We start from the raw sequence: 25,578 nt of genomic DNA, 5'->3' as shown, positions 1-25,578 counted from the left end.
AGATAGAAAGATAGAAATATGGATAAAGGAAGGGGTTATAGAGACAGAAAAAAATAAATAAGGCAAGATAGAAAAGCCACGGGAAAGAAGAGCATGTGCTGCCATCAATAATGCAAGAAAATATGTCTAGGAAAATTATGTGAACGAAAAATAAATTCTAGATTAAATATAAAACGGGAAATATATATTTTGTAGTATTTCTATAAATGTTTTTAGAGCATTAGGTTCCTTAGAAGTTATAACAAAATGTAATACATAATTTTGTCTACATTTTAGAAGTATTCTCTCTTTTTAAATATATAGTTTTCAAAGGAAACTAAACTAGAATACTGTTGTATTTTTCCCGAAAATTATTCCTGATAAATTTTAGCCAATAAATCTCTCTAAAACCCAAACATATTCCCCCTTTAATTAATTATATTCTCAGTGTAGATGCAAATGATATGATGATACGGACAAAAAGAAGCAGAAAAAAAAATAATGGGAAAGAAAAGGGAGGCAAGAACGGGCACAAAAATCGTTTCTATCATAGGAAAAATGCAAAAGAAAAACGGGCGAAAATTAATTTTTGTAATGCAATCAGCAAGTTTAATTATGCATAATTGGGAGAACGAGTAAGAAGTGAGCAGAGGGAAAAAGCCATAAAAAATTGTAACAACCAAAGTTTTCCTTGGCCATTAAAAAAGAGCCTAGCGATCGGGAGGGATCTCTATTATATTAATCATTAAGACATTAACATTTTTAAATATAGTTATTATGAACTTGGTTTTTGGGAAAACAATTACTATATTTAACGCTAAATTCTCATAAATTATAGCAGGAAGTAAGGCTACGCTTTAGATTATTAATGATCTGAATCAGTTTTGTTTTTCTTTTTCACGATCTCTCTCAACTTGAATTCATGCTACTGTTTTTTTTTTATGACAAATAAAATGCATTTCGATCCGACAATTGCCAGCTCAACACACCCAATTGACTTTGAGGCACAACCATGTCGAAGAACATACACATAAATATATATATATATCTTTAGTTATATATAGATTTCTATGGAGACTTGTTCTTAATACAAAATCTTTTGCAGTGGCAAACTGTAATTCCATATTTCACACGCTGCTCTTTGCAGCCTTGTTCGTTCATTTTTTACGCCTTGATATGCAATTTTTAGACCATTTTTATTGCTTGACTAAGTTCAAGATCAGTGGAATGTCTATTAAAAAATATATAGAGAATATGCAAAATGGCATATGTTAGAAGATTTAATGGATATATAAAAGAATACTAAAGTACCTCTCAAGAATTAAAGTTATTTTACAACTTACTTCCTCTAACAAACAATTGTGATACCAAAGCTTTGAGTCATCCAAAAACCACTGCTGTGAGTTATGAAATTAGCTAAAATTTTATTGGCAAAAAAAACCATTTAAGCGTAATTTTCCGCAAATCAATTAGACATCAATTAATTGCCTTTAATTAATAAGCACCAGTTTTATTGGCAAACCCAGCGCCGGCGACTTGACAAGGGATTGCAATTTGAATAAAAGTAGTCGTAGTTCATTTGTAATTGCTATTTGTGCGGCGACTCTATGGAAATTCGTATGCAAAAAAAAAAAAAACAACAGCAACAAAAAATAAAAGTAAATAAATTAAATATTTAGCTAGAAATTTATAAGGCGAATGCGACACGTTGCCAAGCCTCGTTTCCACACCCACAAGCTCTTTGTCTAGCCCCCCTCCCAAACGATTTGAGACGATTTTACACAGAAAATTAAAATATCAGAACACAAATAATAAAATAAAAAGGTAATGAAAAAAATGTAATACTTTATAACATTTAAAATTTGATATATTTCACTTTAAATAAAAATTTATCAAAGAAATAACTTCTAATGAAAAATATCTCTGAAAATATATCTTTCATAATATTAATTCCTTCTCCATTAATTCCACAATTTCTCCCAGTGTACGTATGCGGAATTAAGCGCTCAAATTGTAACCAAATATGGCGCAGCAAGTTCAATTCTAATTTATTTCGGCGAACACAGAACACGCCGAGGAACTGTCCAAGTTTTTTATTCGCTTTTTTTGCGTTCTGGATCAATTGATTCAAGGTTTTTTATTGCTGCATTTGATTTTAGTTCTTTTTTTTTACACACACATACATATATATGTCTTTGTAGATCTAAGCAAATATATATGTATATACTTATATATATAGACGATCGCATGTACTGGCAAATCGTGCGCTTTCATTGGAAGTGACAACAAATGCATTCTTAAGTGATTGAAATTTAACACGACACACAACAAACGAAAATTGGAAACGAATGACGGCCACATAAAGTTGACTTTGATTGAACATTAAAGAAAACTATTCAAACATATACAATAAATTGTATGTTCTTTATGGAGACTGTTTTGAAACTTATTATGCAATGCAATATTTAAGGCAGATCAATGTCAATGAAGGATATGGAAAGGAACGTGGGGAAATATAGTAATATGTTACTATAAACTATACATGCATTTCATAGAACATACTTTAAGAATGAATTATTCTTTATTTTCCTTACTTTATATTAGGAATAAACCTCTTCTCTTTAATAGTACTTCCTATTTTTTAATCTTTCGTTCTCATAAAGTAACCCCAATATTGATCATCTCGTCCCTGTTCATTGTTATTCATGAAGTCTCTGTCAGATTATCCTGTTCAAATACGATTTATTTCAGCTGCCTGAAAATAGAGGCATCAATTGGCCCAAAAGTCGGCGAAGTCGGCGGGCCAACTGGTTATCCCCTCAGGCTGCGTTTCAGTGTCCGCCACAAATCACTGACAATCACAGGCAGCCAGAAGGCTTCTGGCCATGGCCAACAAGTGCGCACAAAAAATGGCAGTTTCGCGCGAAAAAAAATGCACACACTCACTGCCTCTTGTGTCCTTTGGCGTGCATCCTGCATCCTTTGCTCCTCTCCTCGTAACCCATACCCATGCATGCCAAAAAAAAGAAAAACAGAAAAAAGAAAAGAAGAGCGAGGTGTTGCTGTTGAGGCCGCAACAAAAATGCATACACTGAGGGAAAGGAATTTTAAAAGGGTATTTTAGATATACTATTCAGAAGCTTGTAACGAGTGTGAAGAAATCATTTCCGACCCTATAACGATATATATTCTTGATCAGCATCAACAGCCGAGTCGATCTAGCCATGTCCGGACAAAAAAAATTCTTTGAAATATTTTTCAAAATTTTCAAAAAAAGATAAGTTGTTACATCGTTAAAATTGTAAAAAATTTAAATTTTTTAAATTCTAAAGAATTTGCAGATTTTTTAATCTAATTAAAAATTACATAGGGACGCTTTCTGAATTAAAATGAATGCATTTGTGAGTTTGTTTTTTAAACTTTGATTATTAGTTTAAAATTTTCATAAACTTGGATAAACTTTATTATAAAAACTTGACATATTTGAAGCTTAATTGTATTCGATTTTAAAGATTTTAAATGTTTTAAGCTTGGTTTTCGAAGTTAAATTTCGGATTGCTATACGTATATATTATTTATATATACCGTAGTAAATATACATATTCTAAATAAAGAAGTCTGAGAACTTAAAAATCGATTAGTTTAACTGAAAACTACACTATCCTTTTATGTGTAAATCTTTGTTTCAAAACTCTATCACAAGAATTTAATTTCGAATATAAACGATATACAATACTTATATCCCATTTCTCTCCCTGTAACCGAGAAGAATTGACAGTAGCCCCCGTTTTACTATGGACTATTTTTGTTTGTTTTTTTTTGTTTTTGCCTGGATGTTGGCCATCTTTTTTCCTCCTTTTTTTGGCAGGCGTGGACCGTGGGCAATGCAATCAAGTGGATGAGTGGTTGGGAAGGGAGTTGCTCCCGTTGGTTTTGCGGATGGCGGCTGTGTTTGCTCCGAGGGCGGGTGCAAAGCTGCAACACCCGTGAATACGGCCTAAAAGGATTAAGGCGATCTGTGTGCAATCCGCGCAATTATCCTTTCATTGCCGTCGGCGTGGCAGCAACACTCCCCCCACCCCTGCCCTGCGACAGGCTCCGCAATTAGTTGCATCACTCAGCACTTCCCTCGCGCTTTTTTTGCGCCGGTTTCCTTTTTTTCGGTTTTTTTGTGTATGTTTTCGGTTGACTTTTAGCTACATATGGTCGAGGAGCATCCTGCCACGTCCTGCCACTTCACATTTTCGTTATTGCCTTGTGCCTGTTGTTATTGTGAGACTCTGTTTTTTTTTGTTGGGTGCTTTGTTCCACTTGGCGTATACGTAACGATGCCATTTCATATGTGATTCATACATGAACGTATGTAGGTGTGTGGAGAAGGGGACTTGCATCACGGAGTGCAGTTTTTCGGTGGCCATTTTCACAAGTGGAGGACACTTAAGTGGCCCCCAAATTGGTTTCACACTTACCCATCAAGTGGTGATGCCCCTTTTCCGTTGATGTGCTCCTGGCTCTTGGCTCTTGGCTCCTGGCTCCTGTTCCGGAAATTGTCTATTTAGAGATGCCTTGTCGGTTAGCACCAACTACCTATAGGAGCTCCTACTTCATCTCCCCCTCTATCTCTCTCTGTCTCTTGGCCTCAACTTGGCTGTCAAAAACAAAGTTCCTGTTAACGGCGGCAACTTGGCCAAGTAAAATGTATATGTATATGTGTATGTGGGTGTGAGTGTGTTTGTGAGGAAGCTGCTAGCTGTTGCTCATTCAGGGCCAAAACAACACCAACTGTTGTAAGAGGGGTAAACAGTGCTTTGGGTTGCACTAAGGGAATTTCTTAGTATATATTTCATTTAAGCTCTTACAACTATTAAAAACCATTAAAAGGTAGTGAACCTTTTTAAATTTTTGTTCATTTTATAATTAAAGTACGTGAAGATCTTAATAACAGTTCTCTATTTAGGAACAAGATTAAATTTTAACACTTATTTGTCAGTTTCTTTTTCAAGATTATCAAGATTATTATTAATAAAATACAAATAATGTATTCCATTAATAATATTATAAAGTAATGAAGAGTTTAAAATATTTATGTTTAGACTTCCTTTCTTAAATTAATTTGAAATATTTTGGAGCTTCATAGAAAAGTTCAGTGACAGTTCTATCAATAATAATAATATTAATAAATTGTAGTTGTTTCCTTTGTTTCAAAAAAGGTAATATAACATTTTAATGATATATTAAAAGAAATACTAATACTATACCTTATTTAGGTCTGTAAAATGATTTAAATATAGCTAATGTTTTCTATTTCATTTGCATATTATAAAGTTCAATTGAAAAGTTCAGTAAAAACTCTCTAAATAAATACGGAGTCTTTAGTTTTATGCTTTTAAGTAAAGAAGACCTAATTCATGAAATAAGATTTCTTAAGACCAATTTTAGCTAATATTTAACTAAAATATAAAACATTTTAATAGTCTATTTAGTAACAAGTAAAATATAATTATTCATTTAAATAAAAAATCCCTGGTAAAATTATATCCTCCTTTCAATTTGAAACCTTTTTTATTATTATAACTTCATATCCAGATGTCTTAATAAACCCTCTACATAATGTTTACATAATATTTTCCCAAGTGAACCATCTCTATCTCCATTTTCCATCCTAACTCCCCTCATTCCCTTTTACTTTTACAGCCACTTGTTGGCATTTGTTGTTGCGTAGCATTTAAATTGAAATGCCAATGTCGGTGTTGGTGTCGTTTTGCTGCTGTGTGTTCTATGTCATCATTTGCTCTTTTTCATGGCAGCCGGCAGATGTCTGAAAATCCGTACAACAACTAAGCCGAAAACCCATTCATTGCAAATTCAACTAAATCCATGAATAAAATGTGCCACCAAACTCCACCTACACCAACACCAACACCAACACCGGACCCAGCCACTATGCCACGTTTTATTGCACATCGTTGTGTAGTTAACAAACGTTTCCTATTCACCCATCTCTTTCTCTTTCGGTTGCATCCTTTGGCCGTCTCTTTCTAACCAAATTGAATTTCCGAATTCAATGAATGAATGAGCGCATGAATTGGTTTAGTTTTAGTTGTTTAGCCGGTTTGTTTTTTCCCTGTCTCTGCAGCGTGTGTGTGTCTGTGCCTGTGTTGCATACTTTTTGGCTGCCGCCTGTTGAATGCCCCAGAATGCTCCACTTTACATGGGTATATATATATTCCCCTGAATATATATATCTCTAGTTATATGTATTTGTGTTAGGCCATCAGTTAAATGGTCTCGGATGCCTGTTGCTGCACATTCTATTCCCTTTGCCTCAACAGCAGCAATTCCTGACAACGGCAGCTGCAATTTTAATGTCCTCCATCCGCGCCCTTGTCGTCCTTTCTTTGGGTTTATTTTTTATTATTTCGGTCTCTTTTCCTTTATTTTTTTTGGCTCTCGGAAATTGTATAGGTTGTTTTTTTTTATTGTTATTATTATTATTATTTTTGTTGTGCTGCAGTTACTTGTGCGGAAATTGCATTTCTCGGCATTTTGCATTTCAATAAATTTTGTCCGAGGCCAAGGGAGATCGCTTTTTCGGTTTTTATGTCGTTATTTGGAGAGAGAACTTTATTTATATTACAAACATATTTTTTTTATCTCTTCTTGCTTGGTGTATTTGGGTTTATTTACTTCATCGAATTCCTCTCTGGGTTTTATGGGGTAGTATAGATTTTTTTTCGGCTGCTTTAGACTATGGGAAATAGTAATAAAGTGAAAGGCGTTGGGCAGAAACTTGAGGGGAAGTATTTAAATCAAGAAAAAATATAAATATTCGATTCTAAATCATCAAATTTAAAACCATTTTCAAAAGAATAAATTATTAAACTAAGAAATAACTTAAATAAAATCAATTAATTACAAGTTGTCCGATTCAAAAGCTGAAAGACTATTAAATCTTCCTTTTTTTTTTCAATATGTTAATTGTTATGCATGTCGTAAACACAACTGGTAACAAATATCTGCTTAGGAATAAGATGATTTATATAATACTTTATAAATCATTCACAAGGCAGTTTACCAGACTTTTAAGCTGAACAACTATTTATTTCTGTTTCTTTTAGAATATGAACATATTGTTCAAGCATATTTCAAACAATGTTCAATGAAATTAATCTATATCAAAGAAAAGGATTCATATACTCTGTATTTTAAATTTATATCTATTGTAAATATTTTTAAATATTTTATTTCTTATATAAAGTAAAAATTAAAGTAAACTTTCTTATATTCTTTAGTAATTTTAGGTACTATAATGTTCTAAATTCCCCAAACTTCCAGCTAGATATAATAACTGTCTTTGCAACTAGAATAATCATAATCGCAAGACCTTAAGAAACAACAGCCATTGATTGAAACATTAATCAATAATATGCTTTGTGTATGTGGGAAATATCGAAGGAACAACCCCTGGTATATGCCTCACCTATGATAACATATGGATTTCCTGTCGCAAATGTAACAATACAACCTTTCTTTTTGTCCAAGAACTACACTAATGTTCCCTTCATTTTCCACCTGTGTGAAGTAACCCTTCAATCGTCAATTCGACACCTGCAATTAGCAATTTGCTTCAAGCACTTAGCACATCAATTATGGCAGCTATTGTTGCCCGGCCCCATTGCCAAATAACCCGACAATTTCCTTTTTCGGCCAATTGGAGGCAATGCACACCAAAACTGCAGGTGGCCTAAACAAACATGCAATCAAATGCAATCGAATCGAGGAACATGAAAAATAACAAAAAAGCAACAAAATTTTCGTGCTTTTCCGAGTTTAGGTTTCGTTACTATTTGATTTTTTTTTTTTTTTTTTGAGTTTTCTGCGAGTTCTGTTGGCCGAAAAATGTTGTGGCCAATCAAATTGCATGCAGGCCGAAAAGTGCATACGAAAGCGCATTAGAGCGGGACAACGATAGCACGAAACATGTGGGGAGATTTTCCAAGGGGGTTTGGGGGCTTTTCCATGAGGGGTTGGGATGCACCCACGCCGAAAAACACCAGCAACAACAACAACAACAACAACAACAACAGCAAGATGAGCCGAATCGAGACGAGGCAAGCCGAATGAGGCAATCGAATTTATTTTGCTGCTGCCTCTAATTTCTGCCTTTTGCTTTTTGCCTCAAAAACGACGAAAGCTCTGAGAAACCGACGACAGCCGCACAAAATTTCTATGCCAAAGTGACACACAAAAAGCCTAAAGTACACACACACACACTAACACACCCATATGTGTGTGTGTATTGATGTTGTCAGTATGTAAATTGCCATATGCGACAAGTTTCTTTTCATTTTTTGGGGTAGGTTGCGTTTTTAGTTTAGGTTTGCAAGGGTTGCTAATGGCTCAAATGGAGAGGTGGAAGGAATGCAGCGAGGGGCGAGGTCCTGTCAACGCTGCATGCTTAGAATTGTCCTACTCATCTGTATACACATGTGTGTGTGTGTGTGTGTGCGTGTGTGCGTGTGTGTATTTGGCTGCGTATGTCCTTGCATTTAGTGCAATTCATTTACATTTCAGCGCGCCCCTGCCACTGGCCCTCCTCCTTCATTTTTCCCCCCGCAGAAGTTGGCCACACAATTTTTGGCCCCCGGGCACGCAGGAGTCGCATGTCCTTTCCTTAAAAATTAAAACCCCATGAGAAAAAATTGGCATCACCGTAAAAAAATACAAAGCGAAATTACTAAACATATTTAGGAAACCCATGGATCATGTCATTAATCTCCAAAGAAATTAAAGGTACTCAATAAATATAAAGGGAAAAAAAAGATATTTAAGAATCAATCCATTTTGGTAAAAAAAAAATAATAAGACGAAATAAGAGATATATAAATAATTTGGATGTAGATCCAAACAATTATTTTAAAATCATCTAAAATAACATAAGCTGAATTTTAATATATAATATTACTAATATATACAGTAAAATAAGTCTAGAAGTAGATATTTGTAAAACCGGAGCTTTGCGAGCACTTAGTATTTTTCTTAAATCCCCATATCCGTAAAATACCAAGAAATAAAAAGGTAAACAAACGCGGCTTTGCAACTCTCCAAGTGTCAAAATTGAGAGCAATAAGAGCGGATCATATCTAATTAGTGGCTCTCTCGCTCTCAGATTCTACTCTTCACCGCGAGAGCAAAACAAAAACAAAGAAAAGGAAAAAAAATTGGCGCGCGGTGACAGAGAAATTTGGGAATTAAAGAAGAAAAAAATGTTGTTGTCTCACTCACCCACACACATTGCTTGCTGAAGATCGCCAACGTCGAATTAGTAACCGAAACATACAGTTTATACACACATTTTGATTACAGTTGTTGCACATGCACATTATTATGCACTACATTTATCTAACCAACATAAAACGCACTGATCTTGTCTTAAAACCAAAACACGACACCGGCCAGGCTGCCCCCACTTCACTTACACTTTTCACTGCGGGGGCTCGCTGGTTTCCCGCACTTTGGCACTTGCCACTTGGTTTTCCGCTTTACTTTTCCACTGATCTCACCTTTGACTACCGCGGTGACCTCCTGCATTAAGATCTTTTCGTGTTTTTTCATTGCTTTTAATGTTTTTGTTTTTCCTCCGTCCGGCGGCGTTGGAGCTAGAGCTGTAATATCATCGATAGTGCTAGAATCGATGGCTAGTATCGATGGCTAGTATACGATTAGCTAGGCACGATGGCTGCAGTATCAATTTAATATTTTGAGTATCGATATATCGTTGTCCCCACTGACTGCCAAGAAGCTTAACAGGAAATAAATTCAAATTTATTGAATGATTGATTGAATAATTGATAAATAAAAAAAAAATAAATAAACAAAATAATGATAAAGTATGAAAGTTTATGAAGAAACAGTGAAATTAGAACTATGTTGTATTAATATCCGATCGCTTTTATAATCAAACAGAGATAACTATCAAAGCTGTATAGAAATGAAAAGATGGCTATATCTATTTGAATGTTAATGCTGATCAAGAATATACACATTTATTTAATAAGGTAGGAAATGTTTTCTTCACTGCAAGTGACTAAAATCGTAATGCCCTGCAAGGTTATAAGTAAATAAATAATTTTACTGGCTTATTAAATATTAAGTAAAATATAATACTCAATATTTGAAATAAATTTATTTATTCATAGCTGTTTAAATATATTAAACTCATAATGAATCATAAGGGTTTTGAAAGTTATCAAATGCTCTTTTCTAAATGATATATTTTATTTAATGACCACAATTTCTCTCAGTACTCCTTAGATTTTCCTTTTCAATTTTTTCACGCATTGCTGCTGCCTGTTTTTCTCTATGTTTTAGTTTAGTGATTTTCAAACTCATTTCTTAGCCGCACTTTTGGCTTTTCCCTTTGTCCTTGCTGCACGCTCTAACCAATTTGTTGTTGCGGCAGGACATGTGACGCCGGCCGGCTGCCGAGTTGTTCCTGCCAAGCTGGCTTTTCCTCCCTCGCAGTTTTTTTTCCCGGGCAGAAAACCAGTTAGCCATAAAATCCTCACCTCCTGGCCAAAATAGGAGAGTACGTTGACATTAGACATTACTCAAAATGTTATGCAAAATACGATGGCGTGTCGAGCGGTGGGCAACAAAAATAGCCACAATATGTGGAATTTTTAATTAAGGAATTTTTAGTGGTCCGTTTTTTTTCGGTTAAAAATTGCTCTTTTCTGGGGAAAAATATATGTTGTTAGGGGTTTTAGGTTTTAAAAGTATTTTTAAATTGATAAGAAGGTAATAGATTAGTTTTTTAGTGGTAAAAAATAGCTACGAAAAGTATCTTCCTATACCTTAACCTCTTTCTGAATCCTTTTAGAACACAACCTGTATTTTTATTGCTTTTATTGTTTGTATTTTGCCAATTGAACTACATTTATTATATTCCACGTGTGGTTAGAATCTAATTACCTGTGAACCAGGCCATGCGGCCCAACACCTTCCGGTGTTGCATCTAATGCAGTATTTATGGGCCAAAAAAATTACAATGCGTATACGTTATATTACGTATACGCCCCCAAGGCTGACGGTAACTTTTGACATTTGATTACGGCATGTATTACGCCAAAAAAAATAACCTGAAACTGAAATGCAGGAAAATGTCAAATTGCAGTTGTTTTTCCTTCGCCAAGCTTGTCTTTTCTGTGTGTCAGCAAAAGAAAGGAAGGTGAGGCAGCACGAAAAATTGAAATACATATAGAATATCTTTTAATGCAAATGACAACTCCAAACAATAATGAGACAATTATGTATTCGAAAGGGAATACATTATGTACCTACCGCATGTCATTACTGTAATTTGCTTATGTAAACGACTTGACAGCAGGCCGGCTGCCTGCCTGCCCGGAAAATATACAAATTTTAAGGATGAGAATTGAATAAAACTCGGGAGAACAAAAAAAAATAAAAACAACAATTTTTTTAATGACTTCTGGCCAAACATACCTACAGAGATGCCTCCTCTGCCTGGTATATAAGTGGCATGTATACATAAGGGCTTATCTACTTACAGACACACGCAGGCTGTATATACATATGTATATATCCTTCTCTCTATATATATATGAGCTATATAATGTGGTACATTAATCGATAATTGCATTTTTTCGTATGATGGTTTTTTTTTGTTGTTGTTTCCCATTTCTTTTGCCACTTTTCATGCGTTGTCTCTCTCATGGCGCATGCCATTTGCATTTCGTTAAATGCATGTGTTTGTAAATGAGTGTGTTGCCGTGTTTAATTGCTTCAGCTTGTTTTTTTTTCCCCTTCTTTTTTTGGGTTTAAAAAACAAAAACCCCGTACCCACAAAAATGCATATAAATCATACCGCCTACCATGGCGGCGGGTCACAATTAGTTTGGCCATTTGGCTTTAATAGCTAACTTTGATTAAACGCACTTTCGTTTTTGTTTGTCTGTTAGTTGGTTTTAGGGCACCGCACCGCAGCGACCCTAGAGCAAACAAAATAGACAGACAGAGCGACAGACAGGCTGACAGGATGGGCAGACATAGCGTCCTCGTTCCTATCCCCGGGAATTGATATCACAAGTCCCCCCTTCCCGTCTCCTCCTACAAAAAAAAAAAGAGCCAGCCCACCTGACGTGTCACGTTGCGTTGCCTTGAATGGCAAACTCTTGCTCGCTCTCTCTCTCTTTCTCGCTCTCTGCAACTATTCAAACACACTGTAACACACACGCACACACACACACACACACACACACACTTAGACCTAGTCATAGGTCATAGGACACCCGACCATCGACATAGTCTAAGCCGACGACATACACCCATTTTTCTGCTATTTTTCAAAGTACAGGCAGAGATCGCTGATACTTTTTGCACATATTTAATGCTAAAATTAAAGAAATCAAGGGTTAATATTAAAGAAAAATATTTGAAAAATTATTTCCAGGAATGCTAAGTCCCTGAAAACTTCAAAAACTTAAATACTTTTATTTCTGAACCTCTTATTTAGTTATTACAAAGTTTACAACAAGAAAAAGTGGAAGAACATAATTTTGAACACTCTTCAATTGTATTTCCTTTAATTTTTCATTTGTAACATACAATTTTATACATAATCTTATTAATAGAACTTATCTGCACTATAAATCTTCCCTTAACTCCCAGTTATCACTGTATTTTCGCGACTTTTGCGAAAAAAATTCTATTTAGCATACATTCTGGCGCTCTGGTTGCTTGGCATAATGTGAACGCCGGCAGACAGCCATGATGGCTCCCCTCCTTCCCATAGATGGCTCAAGAACCCAAACCAGAACCGGCTTGCATGCCCAGAAACAGAAACAGAACCTCGAAAACCCAAACCCAAACCCAAAACCTAGAAACAGAACCCGAAAGCATTGAAATCCCGCCTTGCGGCCGTCGACGTCGTCATCTTCACATTGCGTATACGCAATGTGTGTCGCCCCGACCACATGCACAAAACAAACTCACACACACGCACACACACACACTCGGGGCAGAGAGACAAAACAGACATTGCGTGCGTTGCATTGTGTGAATGCCGCCTGTGTATGAGTGCATCTGGCAGACCCAGAAGAAGCAGCAGCAACAGCAACAGCAACAGCAGCAACAGAACCCCCCGGCAAAATATTTTCCATGTGCGTAGAGGGTTTCCTTGGCACACGCACCCTTCGTCCACAGATGGGTCGACTGCAATTTGTAGCTCGGTTTGTAAATGAATTGGGAATTACACATGAAGTTGGTTATATGTAGAGCGGGAAAGGGGAGTAGATTGGATGAGCCGCAGCTAATTGATACAGCCAAGGGAGTCCTTGAAAACCTAGAGAGGGGCACTTGGCTAGAAGAAATCTTAACTTAGAGAAAAGAAATCTGACAGAAATAGTGTTTTTTTCGGAACAAGCCATTTAATAATACCTTAAACAAAGAAAAGTAAGTACTTAGTACTTGAAAGAGAACTTAAAAATTAAGTAAAACTATTTCTTAATTAATTTTAGATTAACTTCCTAGAAAACCATTACAAAAACCTACAAGATTCCCACTCAAAGCTCAAAAATTCATTAAATTACCTTTGCTAATTTATAATAATACGTTTTTTTAACGTTTTTGAATATATACAAAATGCAAATATAGAGCATTTACTTGTCGTGTTAGGCTCATCCTGTGCCCTGCATTTTTAACGACAAAATGCAGGCGTGTGTCTCGTGAACTGGTTGCATTTTAAAGTTTGAGTTTTGTACGTTCCGTGCGTGCATTCACCTCGTTTTTTTCGCCATTTTTTTTTTTCGGTGCGTGCGGCAGGTGGAAAGCCGGAGGAGGGGGGGAGTGCGGGAAAAACAAGCAGGAAAGGCGGGAAAAAAAAGCGGTGGCAACGTTGACGTTGGCGTCGCAACCCCCGAAGCGCTAACACAACAACAACAACAACAACAACAACAGCAACAACAACAACAACAACAACGACGACTACGACGACGACCCTGTTTATTTGAGCGCTTAAAAAAAACTGCAGTTGCAATGCAATTTTTACACTGCGAAAAGTTTGAACATGCCGCTCCACTTTTGCGCCGGAATGAGCAGCTGCAGTGCGTCTGCTGCACCTGCTCCTGCTCCTTCGGCTCCTACTCCCGCTCCTGGTGCCCCACTTCAGCCCCCCAAGTTGCCATTCCCAGGCGCACGCACCGAACACACGCACTTGTGCGCAATCAGGACGACGGTTCAGCCGCAAGGACATGGGGGCGCCAGAATTCCCCAACACAACGACGAGCGTCCCAACTTCCGGAACTTGGCACAATATATGCCGCCTTTTTTACTGCAATTTTTTGGCTGTAAAAATGCTACAAAATGCTACGGGGATTCCCCTTCCACCTAAACATATTTTTATTTGGCTTCCCATATGTATATATATATATATGGTTTTTTTCCAGCCCGCCTTCTTCCTGCCTAATTCGCATTTCGTGTGAGTTGACGCGTAGCCTTTTGCCATATGCGCAAAACTTTTCCTTTTGAGCCACGCATGCCTGACCCTTCAAGTGGCGGGGTTAGGCTCCCACTTCCTCCGACTTCCCTACCCAACCCCAACCCCAACCTGACCATGCATTTTGCATTAAATTGCATAACTTTTGTGTGGCAATTAGAGTTGGACGAATATGCCACAGCTGCTGCTATTGCTGTTGAAGGCCTTCGAAGCGCAAAATAAATACACAAATCTATCAATTTTCCACTCGCGAAACACACACATTTCGTATTCAATAATTACGCATACGCAGCGTGTGCGCTGCTCCTAAGTATAGGGCTAACAATTCTTTTACCATTTCTTTTTCTTTCACTCTGTGAATTTTTTTTTTCTTGTATTCCTGGCATTTTTATTCTCCTATATTTAAATGAATTGCATTTCAATTAAGTAATTTCTGTCTGCTCAAATTCCCAGGCGAAATGGAATAAGAGCTCAAGAAAAATAGGAAAAAAATAATAAAGTGGTTCATTAATTGCCACTAGTGGAGCAAATTATAGTTTATTAAGCCATGCAAACTGCCATAACATTCTTCAACTGGTATGGAACTCTTTTTAAATGTTTAAATAATTAATGCAGAGTGGCTATAAGTTTAGTTATTGCTATAGTTTTACCTCCTACTAAGCTTTAATCTAAGTTTATATTTTAATACATTTTCTAAACTAATTTTACATGGTTTCTTATACAAATTTAAAGGCTTAGAACGCGTTGCTGAGGAATTTATGGGTCGCAGGCAATGGAAACACTATCAAGAGCAACTGACGCGCAGCCACTTGAATATCGAGGAGCAACAGCCCATAGCAATAGTTTCCGGTTCCGAGGACGAGCCATCGCAATACAACCACAACAGCAGCAGCAGCAAGGACCACTATAAGCCAGAGAATCACCACCGTTTAGAGCAGTATCACAACCAGCTACTAGTGGAAGATTTTGGTAGGTTTTCACATCATTTCTTATAAATTTTATGTATTAATTAATAATAATACAATTTTCATGGACAGACAACAACCAAACATCACAAGATTCATCACGTACTCCGACACCTGGTTCCACAGTGACAGCCACAAGTACACCATCACCACCGCCAGAACCCAACGATTGGAGACCGTCGGCCAAGTGCAATTTCTGTGTTAACGGTCGCCTGCTAACGGTTAACGCCAACGGCGATTTGGTGGCCGAAACAGTAGCTACCATAAGTAGCAATAGTAATAGCCACATTCATCAGGTGTGTTTACATCAGAAACAGATAATTACTAGAAAGTATAGATATATTTCTGATAGTAATTTCTGTGGAAATTCTTGTTAATTAAAGGCCTTGAAAGGGCTTTTCCCAGAACCTTGAACTTATGATTAACCTTCACCTTTTCCCCTTAACAGCTCGACAGTGACAGCAACTCGAGCACATCACTGCCCCACCAAACCAGCAACAGCAACAGCAACAACATCAGCAGCAGCAGTTGCAGCAACACACGCCACATTGCTGCTGCAACTGCAACAGCAACAGCAACGGCTACTGCAGCAACACCCTCTAATTCCCTGGAATTGTACAAGCTGCTGACCCAACGGGCAGCAAAAATGACATCGATGGACTCCATGGCCGCTCAGCTGGCGCAGTTCTCGCTGCTCGCAGACTTTAACTCAACATTGATCAACTCGCTGCAGCAGCAGCAGCAGCAACAGCAACAGATCGCTAGTTCGGTAACGCCAACTACCTCAGAAGTATCTGCAGCCGCAATCAGTCCCGCACTCAAAGATACAAGCAGTCCCAGTGCCGATGCACCGCTCGATCTTAGCAGCAAACCATCGCCGAACTCATCGATTAGCGGCGATGTCAAGTCCAGCAGGTGAGTTCTGCCCAAAAAAATTGTTAGCCAAGGTGGGGAAGGGTGCTGCAGCAGCACATAAAATACCCATGTATATATGCATGTATTCAATATAAATCTGGCAATCTGCGCAAACGCCAAAAAAAAAGAATTATAAAAAACCCCCGGAACAATACATAAAAAAAAACCTGAAAAATGCGGAAATTCATGTAAAACCCAAAAGGGAGAAAAATAGGTGGAAATTAAACAATTTTATAGAGGGGTTAAGCGACGCTGGGATACTCTTTAGGGGGATTTTTTAAGGGTTTAAAATGATGTTTTTAAATGAAAGGTATAGTTGAAATTATGGCGTTAAATTTAGGTTGAAATCTAGAAGATATATATATGGGTCTTATATTTATGATTATAAAATGTTCAAGGCTTAATTTAAAATAGTTTCTTTTAATATTCAAGGACTTTTTAAGATTTAAAATTACATATTTATAATATAAATTGGCCTTTAATAAATAGTTTCTCTTTGTTTTTAAATCATTAATCCAAAGACAAGAAAAGCCTTAAAACTTACCCAATTTCTCTCCTGATTTTAAGCCTCCCAAAACGATCTACAGACCTCAGAAACCTTTCTCAAATCTAGGGTATTATGTTCACCAAAAAAAAAAAATAAAGCTGTAAAAAAAAACCCCACCGAATCGTGTGCCAGACAATACATGAGATAATTGCACTTTGGGCGCTGGCCCGCCGCCTCTGACACTGCACTTATTGTAGCATACTTAACGGGGCTGCCCCCAAACTCACACACACACTCACACACCCCACCCCCGAAATGAATACTGATGCTGTGTGGCTTTATTGTTGCTGAGCCTATGTAAAAATTGTGCAATTATAGCCCCATGTATGTGTGTGTGTGAATGTGTTTTATGAAACGATGCCGAAAATTACACATACGCCCCGTTGCAGTCACGCTTAATTACCAACGTTAGGCAGGTGCATAAAATTTACATGAAAATGTTCCCAAAAAAAAAAAAAGAAAAGAATAGGAAGAAAGAATGCTAGATTTATGTATTCCTGCATCCCAACTCCTTGAGCAATCCTTTTCCGTTTTTGGTTGTTTTTTTTTTGTGGTCCTTACCTGCTATTTTTTTAATTACTCTAAAATGTTCAGGAGCACCTTTTATTATTACTTTGATATATACATATATATATGTATATATATATGTATGAGTCTGCACTTCAGACAACCGTTATTTGTACCTGGGTGTCGTGTGCATAATTTCCCAGCACTTTTCACAATTTTTGTCATTACTTTTTTCGGTTGGTATTCTTTTTTTTTTTTGTTGTTCTGCGGTTCTGGTTTGAATCCCTTTCCTCTATTCTCCTTTTATTATGTTTTTTGCTGTATTTTTTGTGACTGTGGCAACGATGGCGGCTGCCACTTGAGCCGCAAAGCACGAGTCCTTGTCTATTGTCTAAAGCATGGCCAAGTGTTTGTTAGCAGCCGCCATCGTCGCCATGCACCATCTCGTACACCTATTTTAATTGTCACACACAAAAAAAGCCAAGAAAGATGTGTCAAAAAATGTACAAAAAAAAATTGAAAAGAAAAGTGAGAAGGAAACCATGAATACCTAAAAGGGGTGAAGGAAGTAAGAAAAGGAGCGATAGGGATATATGGCAAGGAATGCTTAAAGGAAAAAAAAGCATGACAGGAAGCATAAGAAAAAGCAGATGAAGCAGTGAACTCCCTTAAATGATGAGAAAGAAAAATGAATATTTAATTATTAGAAGGGAAATATCTAATTTTAGGAGATTATGTTTGAATTTTAACTTTGTTTCGCTGGCTTAATTTATTCAACTAGAAAAACTGCTAATTAATTGATTTCTGCCTACTTTTATGTTGAAGCAATTAATTTGGGCCATTAATTTTGGTTCCAAATATAAAAATTATGGTTTATTTCATTAAAATCAATTAAAGCCATCAACATTCGCCTACAAATTGCTTAATAATTATGCTATTTAGTTGTCAACATATGACATATTCTCGCTTATTAAGTAATATATAAATAAATCTTATAAATGATTTCTGGCTAAAGTATAAATATTAGGTTTTGGCCCGAGTTTAGAGACAATGATCGGCCAAAAGTGTTCCAACTAGATGACCGGGGAATCAGCCTCACACCACCCGGAACCGCCCCCCCCCTCGGGCATCCCCCACCCCTCTAGACCACCCAAAACCACTTGAAGCACAAAAGCCACTGACGCTGCAATTTTTGGAGTTTTTTTTTTCGTCGAGCGTTTATTATTACAGATTTTTTTCCGGCTGCTGCTGAGGATGATGAGACGTTGCTCCTCGAAGCAGCAGCAGCAGCAGCTGAAGCAGCGACGGCAACGCTGACGTCGCCCAGCGCAGCAGACAAAAATGAGTGCATCATATCGATCGCTTTTTTTTGCACGCTGCGTTTTACTTTCTCTATGTGTGTGTGTGTTTTTTTTTGGTGTGGATGTATGAGTGTGCACTGGAAGAATTCACAGAATAAAAATTAATTAATTACTTAAATATTCAATTAATTAGTCTTACTGTCTGGGCTAATTTAGGAACTTCATAAATTCTTGAATGGATTTTAATTATAGGTTAAACTGAGGAAATTTTAAAAAGTATGTAACTGTAGGAATATATTTTGAATATATAGAAAGATTAATAAAATATTTTTAATTTGTATAAATTGTATTATACATCGAGAAATACCAGATTCGAATTCCATGCCCCGTAAAATCTGGTTCCAAAAATAACAAGAAAATATTATTGTTTAATATTTTTAAAAATATTTTACAACCGTTTTCTTAAGTTGAAAAATATTTTAAATCTACTAAAGTCTCTTTCCAATAAAATAAAAATTGTATAAAACAATATACACATGGAAATATATAAATATTTATAATTTCTATAGAATTTATTTATCCACCGATAAATACCAGATATATATGTATTACACACCCTCAAAAATGTATTTCCAAAAGGAAACAAAATTAACAACAATTATTACATTGCATTTTTTGAGAAGTATATATAATACTTCTATTTTTTTTATTTGTTTCATATTTCTGAAACATTTTACAACAGTTTTTTTAACTGAAAACAATATTAGAAATCTTTTGTAAAATCTTTTCAATAATATGAATTTAATTCCCATATATTTCTCTCTCTGTAATTCTTCATGTTTTTTTCCCGCATTTTTTGGTCTTTCTTCTTTGCTACTTTTTTCTATGCACTTTCGGCGATGGGCCCAGGGGTTGGGGTTGGGGTTGAGGGGGGGCTAGCGGTGGATTGTCGCTGGGTATATATTCATTATTTTTCGTTTACGAAAAATTCTCCCCACGCACACACACACACACACTCACCGACACCGAAAAAAAGAGGAAATACCAAGAGAGAAAGAGATTGCGAACGTAATAACTGGCAAAAAAAGAGTGACGTCGACGTTGGCAGCGCTGTTTGCTGCGTTTGGCCCCAAAAATACACAACAATAAAAAATATATGCAAAAAAAAAGAGAAGAGAAATATATAAGGTACAACAACAACAATAACAATGATGATATAAAAAAGGTTAATGCGTGCACTGCCCATTGCAATTGTTATTGTTGCAGGGCAGCAATTTTTTAAAGCCTCCAGTCCACCTCCCCCTCCTCACCCGAAACATTTTCATTATTTTATTTTTCCTGCAGTTTTCCCTGAATTTTTCCCTCCCAATTCTCATTTACTTTTTTTTTCGTTGCCTCATATTTTTTGTCATTTCAATGAGTGTTGGATGGGCTGGCACGAATTGGTGGGTCTTGCTCGAATTAATACCCTGTATTATTTTTGGGGTGAAAAGGTTAGGTGTTATTTGTCAGATTTAAATGGGTAAAATTTAGAAAATGTGTAATTAATTAGGGTAATTATATAATCAACATTAGGCTGGTATATTTTGGATTAGAAAATATTTTGCTGTTTTAATTCAGTTTATTTTTATAATTCAGTAGGTTTGTTAATTTAATTAAGCCAAAAAAAAATGCATACTATATATGAATATCATATTTTCATTAATGTTGATTTAAATTACTAAATTATTTCCAAATTATACCAACATAAATTTGTATATAAATAATTACCTTTAAAATTATTCAAATAACTTCCTCGCAGATGCGTCGTGAGATCTTTGAAACTGTTAAAACATTTTCCATTAATATCCTTTTCAAATGTAATATATTTATATAATTTTAAATTATACGCTATATAAAATATAGTTAAATAATATCAATAACAGTTTTTGCTTTAATTTAAAGCAAGATCACTTTATCTTTACTAAAGAGTTTATTTTTATTTATTTACTTAGCCATACAGGGTATACCTGAGTCCTTTTAAATAGGTTTTTTTTTCTTCATTTTTTGAACCTGCCTGATTGCCGTTATATGCGTGAGTGGATGGATGAGCGAGATAGAAACAAAAAGTAAAGTAAGTGCATACAAAAATGCAGCTGCAGCGGCGGCGGCAACGTCGACGTCGAACAAAAAATGAGTGCATATCTTCCGAAAAAATGCAACTGCCATGAATATATATATATGTGTTGTGTGTGTGAATCTTGTATGGGTTGATGTATGCATAAGTATGTGTGTGTATGTAAGGGGGGGGGAGAGGGTGAGCAAGAGGAGGGGGAGTACCAGGAGGCGGTTGGGGGTGGCGGTATTCGCTGCGCACGCATCAAGTGTAGGCTGCATTGGCAACAAAAACAAACATGCAATTGCATTCATACCCGCACACACACACACACCCCAAACACACACACACACTCACATGCACTTAATGCATTTTTAACAAAATTGCATTCGACGTTGACAACACACACACACACACACACACACTCATGGGTGTATATACAAAAAAAATGCGAGCTTGGTACGAGGGACAGTTGACGGCATTGTGCGCCGCCGGCTTCCTGCTCCTCCCCTCTACCGACCCGCTCTTTCCCTACAGAACACCTCGCCCCCCCCATCACCCCTCCACCAACCTTCGTTAACCCCCTTAACCATTAACCCCACACACACATTCCGCTCCTCCAGCGAAATGCCAGGCATGATCCTCCCTTCCCCAACGCCCCAAAAACGGGCATATTTAGCGGCCACCAAACACGCAAACCAAATGGGGAAAGAGAAAAAGAGAAAGAAAGACTTACAACAAAAATAAGAAGTGCTTTGAGAAGCCGAATATTTTAATTAAAAAACCAATAAAAGAAATAATTATTTGTTTATAATATAATATAATATAACATAAACAGACCAAGAAACTGAGATACTCAGGGGAATAAATGTCTAATTGTGCTCCACTTTTGAAGTCATTCGATTATGAAAACTTAAATCAAACCATGAGAAAATATTGTCAGCCAAATGTTGCCAAGCAAAGGTTAGGGAAATGTTGAGACAGACGCATAATGTTGCTGACCGGCTTCAGGGTATTAAAGTTTCTGTCAAAAGCTTACAATGCAGTGAAAGACTCATTTCTGACCCTATAAATCATATATATTCTTGATCAGCATCACTGAGTCGATCTTGCCATGTCCGGCCAACAAATAAATATTCAACAAAAGTCAAACTAAATTTTTTTTTTTTTTTGGTTTTTCCATAATTTTTAACGATCGTTTGTATGGCATAAAATTTTACACAAAATTCTAAATTATCACATTATAGCTTTATATCAAATTTGATGAAAACCTGTTGAAACCTGAAAGAGTTGTAATATTTTTTCCCAAAATTTTCTGATTGTTCCTATGACAGCTATATATATATATCCACCGATCCACCATGATCCGACTTATATACTAGTAAAATTATATGAAAGAAGAACTCCATAGTTTCATTCAAATAGCTTAAATTAGTTCCAAAACAAATCTCGCACACATGTGCATATAATTCCCAACTGGTTCTAACATCCCCGGAACGAAGGGACTACTGCCGGCCAAGTCTCAGAAATGTGTTGTGTTACAGAAGTTGCAAGTCATTGTTTATTAGTGTTCAAAATAAGTAGCTGATCCTATATACATACTGGATATAGATACTTATTGATCATAGTTACTTAATATTCGTTGATTCTTACTGATCAGAGTTACTTACTGCTCATAGTTACTTATTGATTATAGTTAAATTAAATAGCTCGCTGTTTCTCTCTGCCTCTCCCCTCTCTCTCTATGGCTATCGCTTTATGTTAATCTCTAGAGGCAACTCCTCTCCCGCGCACTCACACTCACTTTCTCTGCTCTACTCTCTCCTCGGGAACTATAAATAGAGGCGCTGAGGTCGCGCGCGCCTCAGTCTGTCCTAGGGGTACCTAGTGTTCACATCGATAGTGATAGTGCAAGTGATCAGCCTACGAACTCAAAAATATGACGTGGCCAATGCAAAACATCTGGATGACCAGGAAGAAGCTCACTTGGATGAAGTCACCATTCTTACTGGAAGGACGTAAGCAATGACGTGTCCTATACTGCGGTTAGTCTTAACCATGACGTTGATACTTATTGTTTAGAGTTACTTACTGGTCATACTTAATTACTGGTCATAGGTACTTACTGATCGTTCTTACTCACAGGCCATAGATACTTACTGTTTAGAGTTACTTAGATCTTATACTTAATTACTGCTCATAGTCAATTTCTGATCGTTCCTATGACAGCTATATATGTGTATATATAGTCCACCGATTCGCCATGCTCCGACGTATATAAAAGTAAAGTTATATAGAAGAATAACTCCATAGTTTCCTTCAATTAGCTTAAATTTGTTCCAAAACAAATCTCGCACATCTGAGCTTATGATTCTCAACTGGTTCTAACATCCCCGGAACGAAGTGACTTCTGCCGGCCAACTCTCAGAAATGTGTTGTGTTACAAAAGTTGCAAGTCATTGTTTATTAGTGTTCATATAGACTTACTGGTCATAGATACTTACTGGCCATAGATACTTAATAAGAATATTTAATTACTGATCATAGTTACCTACTGGTAATAGATACTTACTGTTCATAGGTACTTACTGATTATTGTTACTTACTGATCCTTTACATTTAACAACCGTTTCTTCTGGCAGTTATCCCAGTTTATTTTCAATTTGATCTTAACTTATACATATTTCTCATCCAGTAGTTAGTTTCTTTTCTTGTTTCTTTGATAACTTCTATGCTTATTAGCAAAGTCTACTCAAATTTTGTATATTTCATATATATTTATATATTTTTAAATATGTATACATCCTCTACAAAGTCAAGTTTATTTGTACCACTCAGTCCCTATGAATAACCATGTTCCAAATTAACCAGTATGAAATACAAAAGCCTTTAATCATTTGTTTAAGAATATAAAGGAAAATTGCATTCAAATTTTTCAATAATTAAAGCACAAAAATGACTAGAATCCATCACCTGAGTTCTCTGTAATTAATTGGAACCTCTCCCCAACAATTATTTTTCTACCTTAATTTTGCCTGACAGTTGGCTTGACCTCTGCCTTGCAACCGCACACCTCAATCAAGGTATTTGCACAATTACCTGGCCAAATATAATTATTATTAAAGTTGAAATCGAAATGGTGCGTTTATTTTTTTGTTGTTGAGCTGAAAAATTATGGGAGATGGGGCTTATATATATAAGTATATATATATGAATATATATATATTTATATATTTTTATATATGTGACCAAAAGCAAACAAAAGGTGTGGGATGAACCGACAAAAATGCAATATGCGCATAAAAACAACAACAGCGAGTGCAACAACAAAAAAAGAAATGCATTTCAGTTGCGTCAAAATTGCAACAACAACAACAAATGCACACACGCACAACACACACACAGAGAAGCGAATAAAAAAACACACAAAAAATCAACCCTTTTGCCGCTGCCACAAATTAAAACAAAATGTCAGAAAAATTGCAACGCCAACGGAAAACGAGGAGAAAAAATGCTGGCAAAAGGTTTGAGGTTCGTTCGTTCGCGCTGAATTTCCATTTTTTTTTCCTCTCCTTATTTTTTGGGTGCAAATGAATGCTCTTCACATGCGTGTGCAGCGGCAACTACAACAAAAAACAGCAACAACAAAGGCGGCAACAAAAAAAATGCATCCATGTTGCAGCCTCTGCTGACTGCAACGTCGACTGTGGCAGAGGCAGCGACTGCAGCAGAGGCAGAGGCAGCTGTTGCAATGGCAAATTGCAATTGAAGTGCAGCCAAAAGGTAAACGACACCAACGAAAAAATCCAAACGACATTGAAATGACATTTTTCATTTATTTTGTGCGCGACATCCTTTTTTTCCTGCTCATAAAGGTACCTCCTGTATGCAAGAGGTATATTGTATTTGTGGAACGGATATACAAAAAAAAGCCTACAACTTGTATTAATGATGTTTTTATCACATTATCAAGGGTCCTTTTGTTGGTGTATCCGCTTGTCCGTCAGTTTGTCCGGTAAATTGGGAAAACAATTTGATTTGGGGAGTTATTAAAGTAGAGATATATATTTATGACATCGATATTTTCATTATTTATTAAGTGTACAAGATTTTTAATATTAATATGAGCAATAAAGTAAGTTTTTAAGATGGAAGAATCCTTTTTTTTAAAGATCCTCTTGTTTTACTTTTATTTAAAATTTCTTTAATATCTATAATATGGAAATTTAAAAATCAAATGTTATATATTTAAATACTTCAAATTTTGATATATTAAACACTGAATGGTTTTATACTTTTCGGTACATAACAGCCATAATTTCTTCTCAATATTCCTATTTCCGCCAAAAACTAGCCCTTTTATGTATGCTACAAAATTTGTTGTTGAGAGCTGTACTTATTAACCTGGGTATCTTATAGTCTTGCCACTCTTTTGTAGTGCTCTTCCCTGTTTTTCCTCTCTTTTTTTTTGATACTGCATCTGCAACGAGGTCTTGGTGAGGAAATCCCCCTGCAATTATGCAAATTTTGTTCGCCTCTCCTCCTTTGCCTGCTTGTTTTTTTTTTTTTTGGGAAAATTATTTTGTATATGCAAAATGAGCAAAAATGCGAAAAACTGTCGCCATTAATGACGTGGCCCGCCCATCACCGCCCTCAGTCCAATCCACTTACGGTCAGCAAAGGCCACGCCCCTTCTCGCAGCGCCCCCGTAGCTGAAGAAGAGCTCCCGAAAAAAATAAAAATATAAAAAA

At 36.3% G+C, this 25,578-nt stretch overlaps 1 protein-coding gene across 4 annotated transcripts in view; it reads left to right on the top strand.

The window, feature by feature from the left end:
• Positions 1-25,578, top strand: part of Eip93F (Ecdysone-induced protein 93F) — a 71,839-nt gene that overhangs the window by 33,077 nt on the left and 13,184 nt on the right. For all 4 annotated transcript variants that reach the window (XM_020961559.2, XM_086839490.1, XM_086839491.1 and 1 more), the window contains 3 exons: positions 15,230-15,466; positions 15,535-15,758; positions 15,911-16,377. In XM_020961559.2, coding sequence (XP_020817218.2) covers positions 15,230-15,466; positions 15,535-15,758; positions 15,911-16,377 — 928 coding nt within the window. The remainder of the gene's footprint in view (positions 1-15,229; positions 15,467-15,534; positions 15,759-15,910; positions 16,378-25,578) is intronic.

The sequence above is a fragment of the Drosophila serrata genome, unplaced genomic scaffold (assembly GCF_035046125.1).
Source record: "Drosophila serrata isolate PLE 108 unplaced genomic scaffold, ASM3504612v1 contig_376, whole genome shotgun sequence".
In the NCBI taxonomy this organism is placed as follows: Eukaryota; Metazoa; Arthropoda; class Insecta; order Diptera; family Drosophilidae; genus Drosophila; species Drosophila serrata.
Note: the sequence above shows the minus strand (reverse complement) of the source record. Positions and strands in the feature narration are given on the sequence as shown.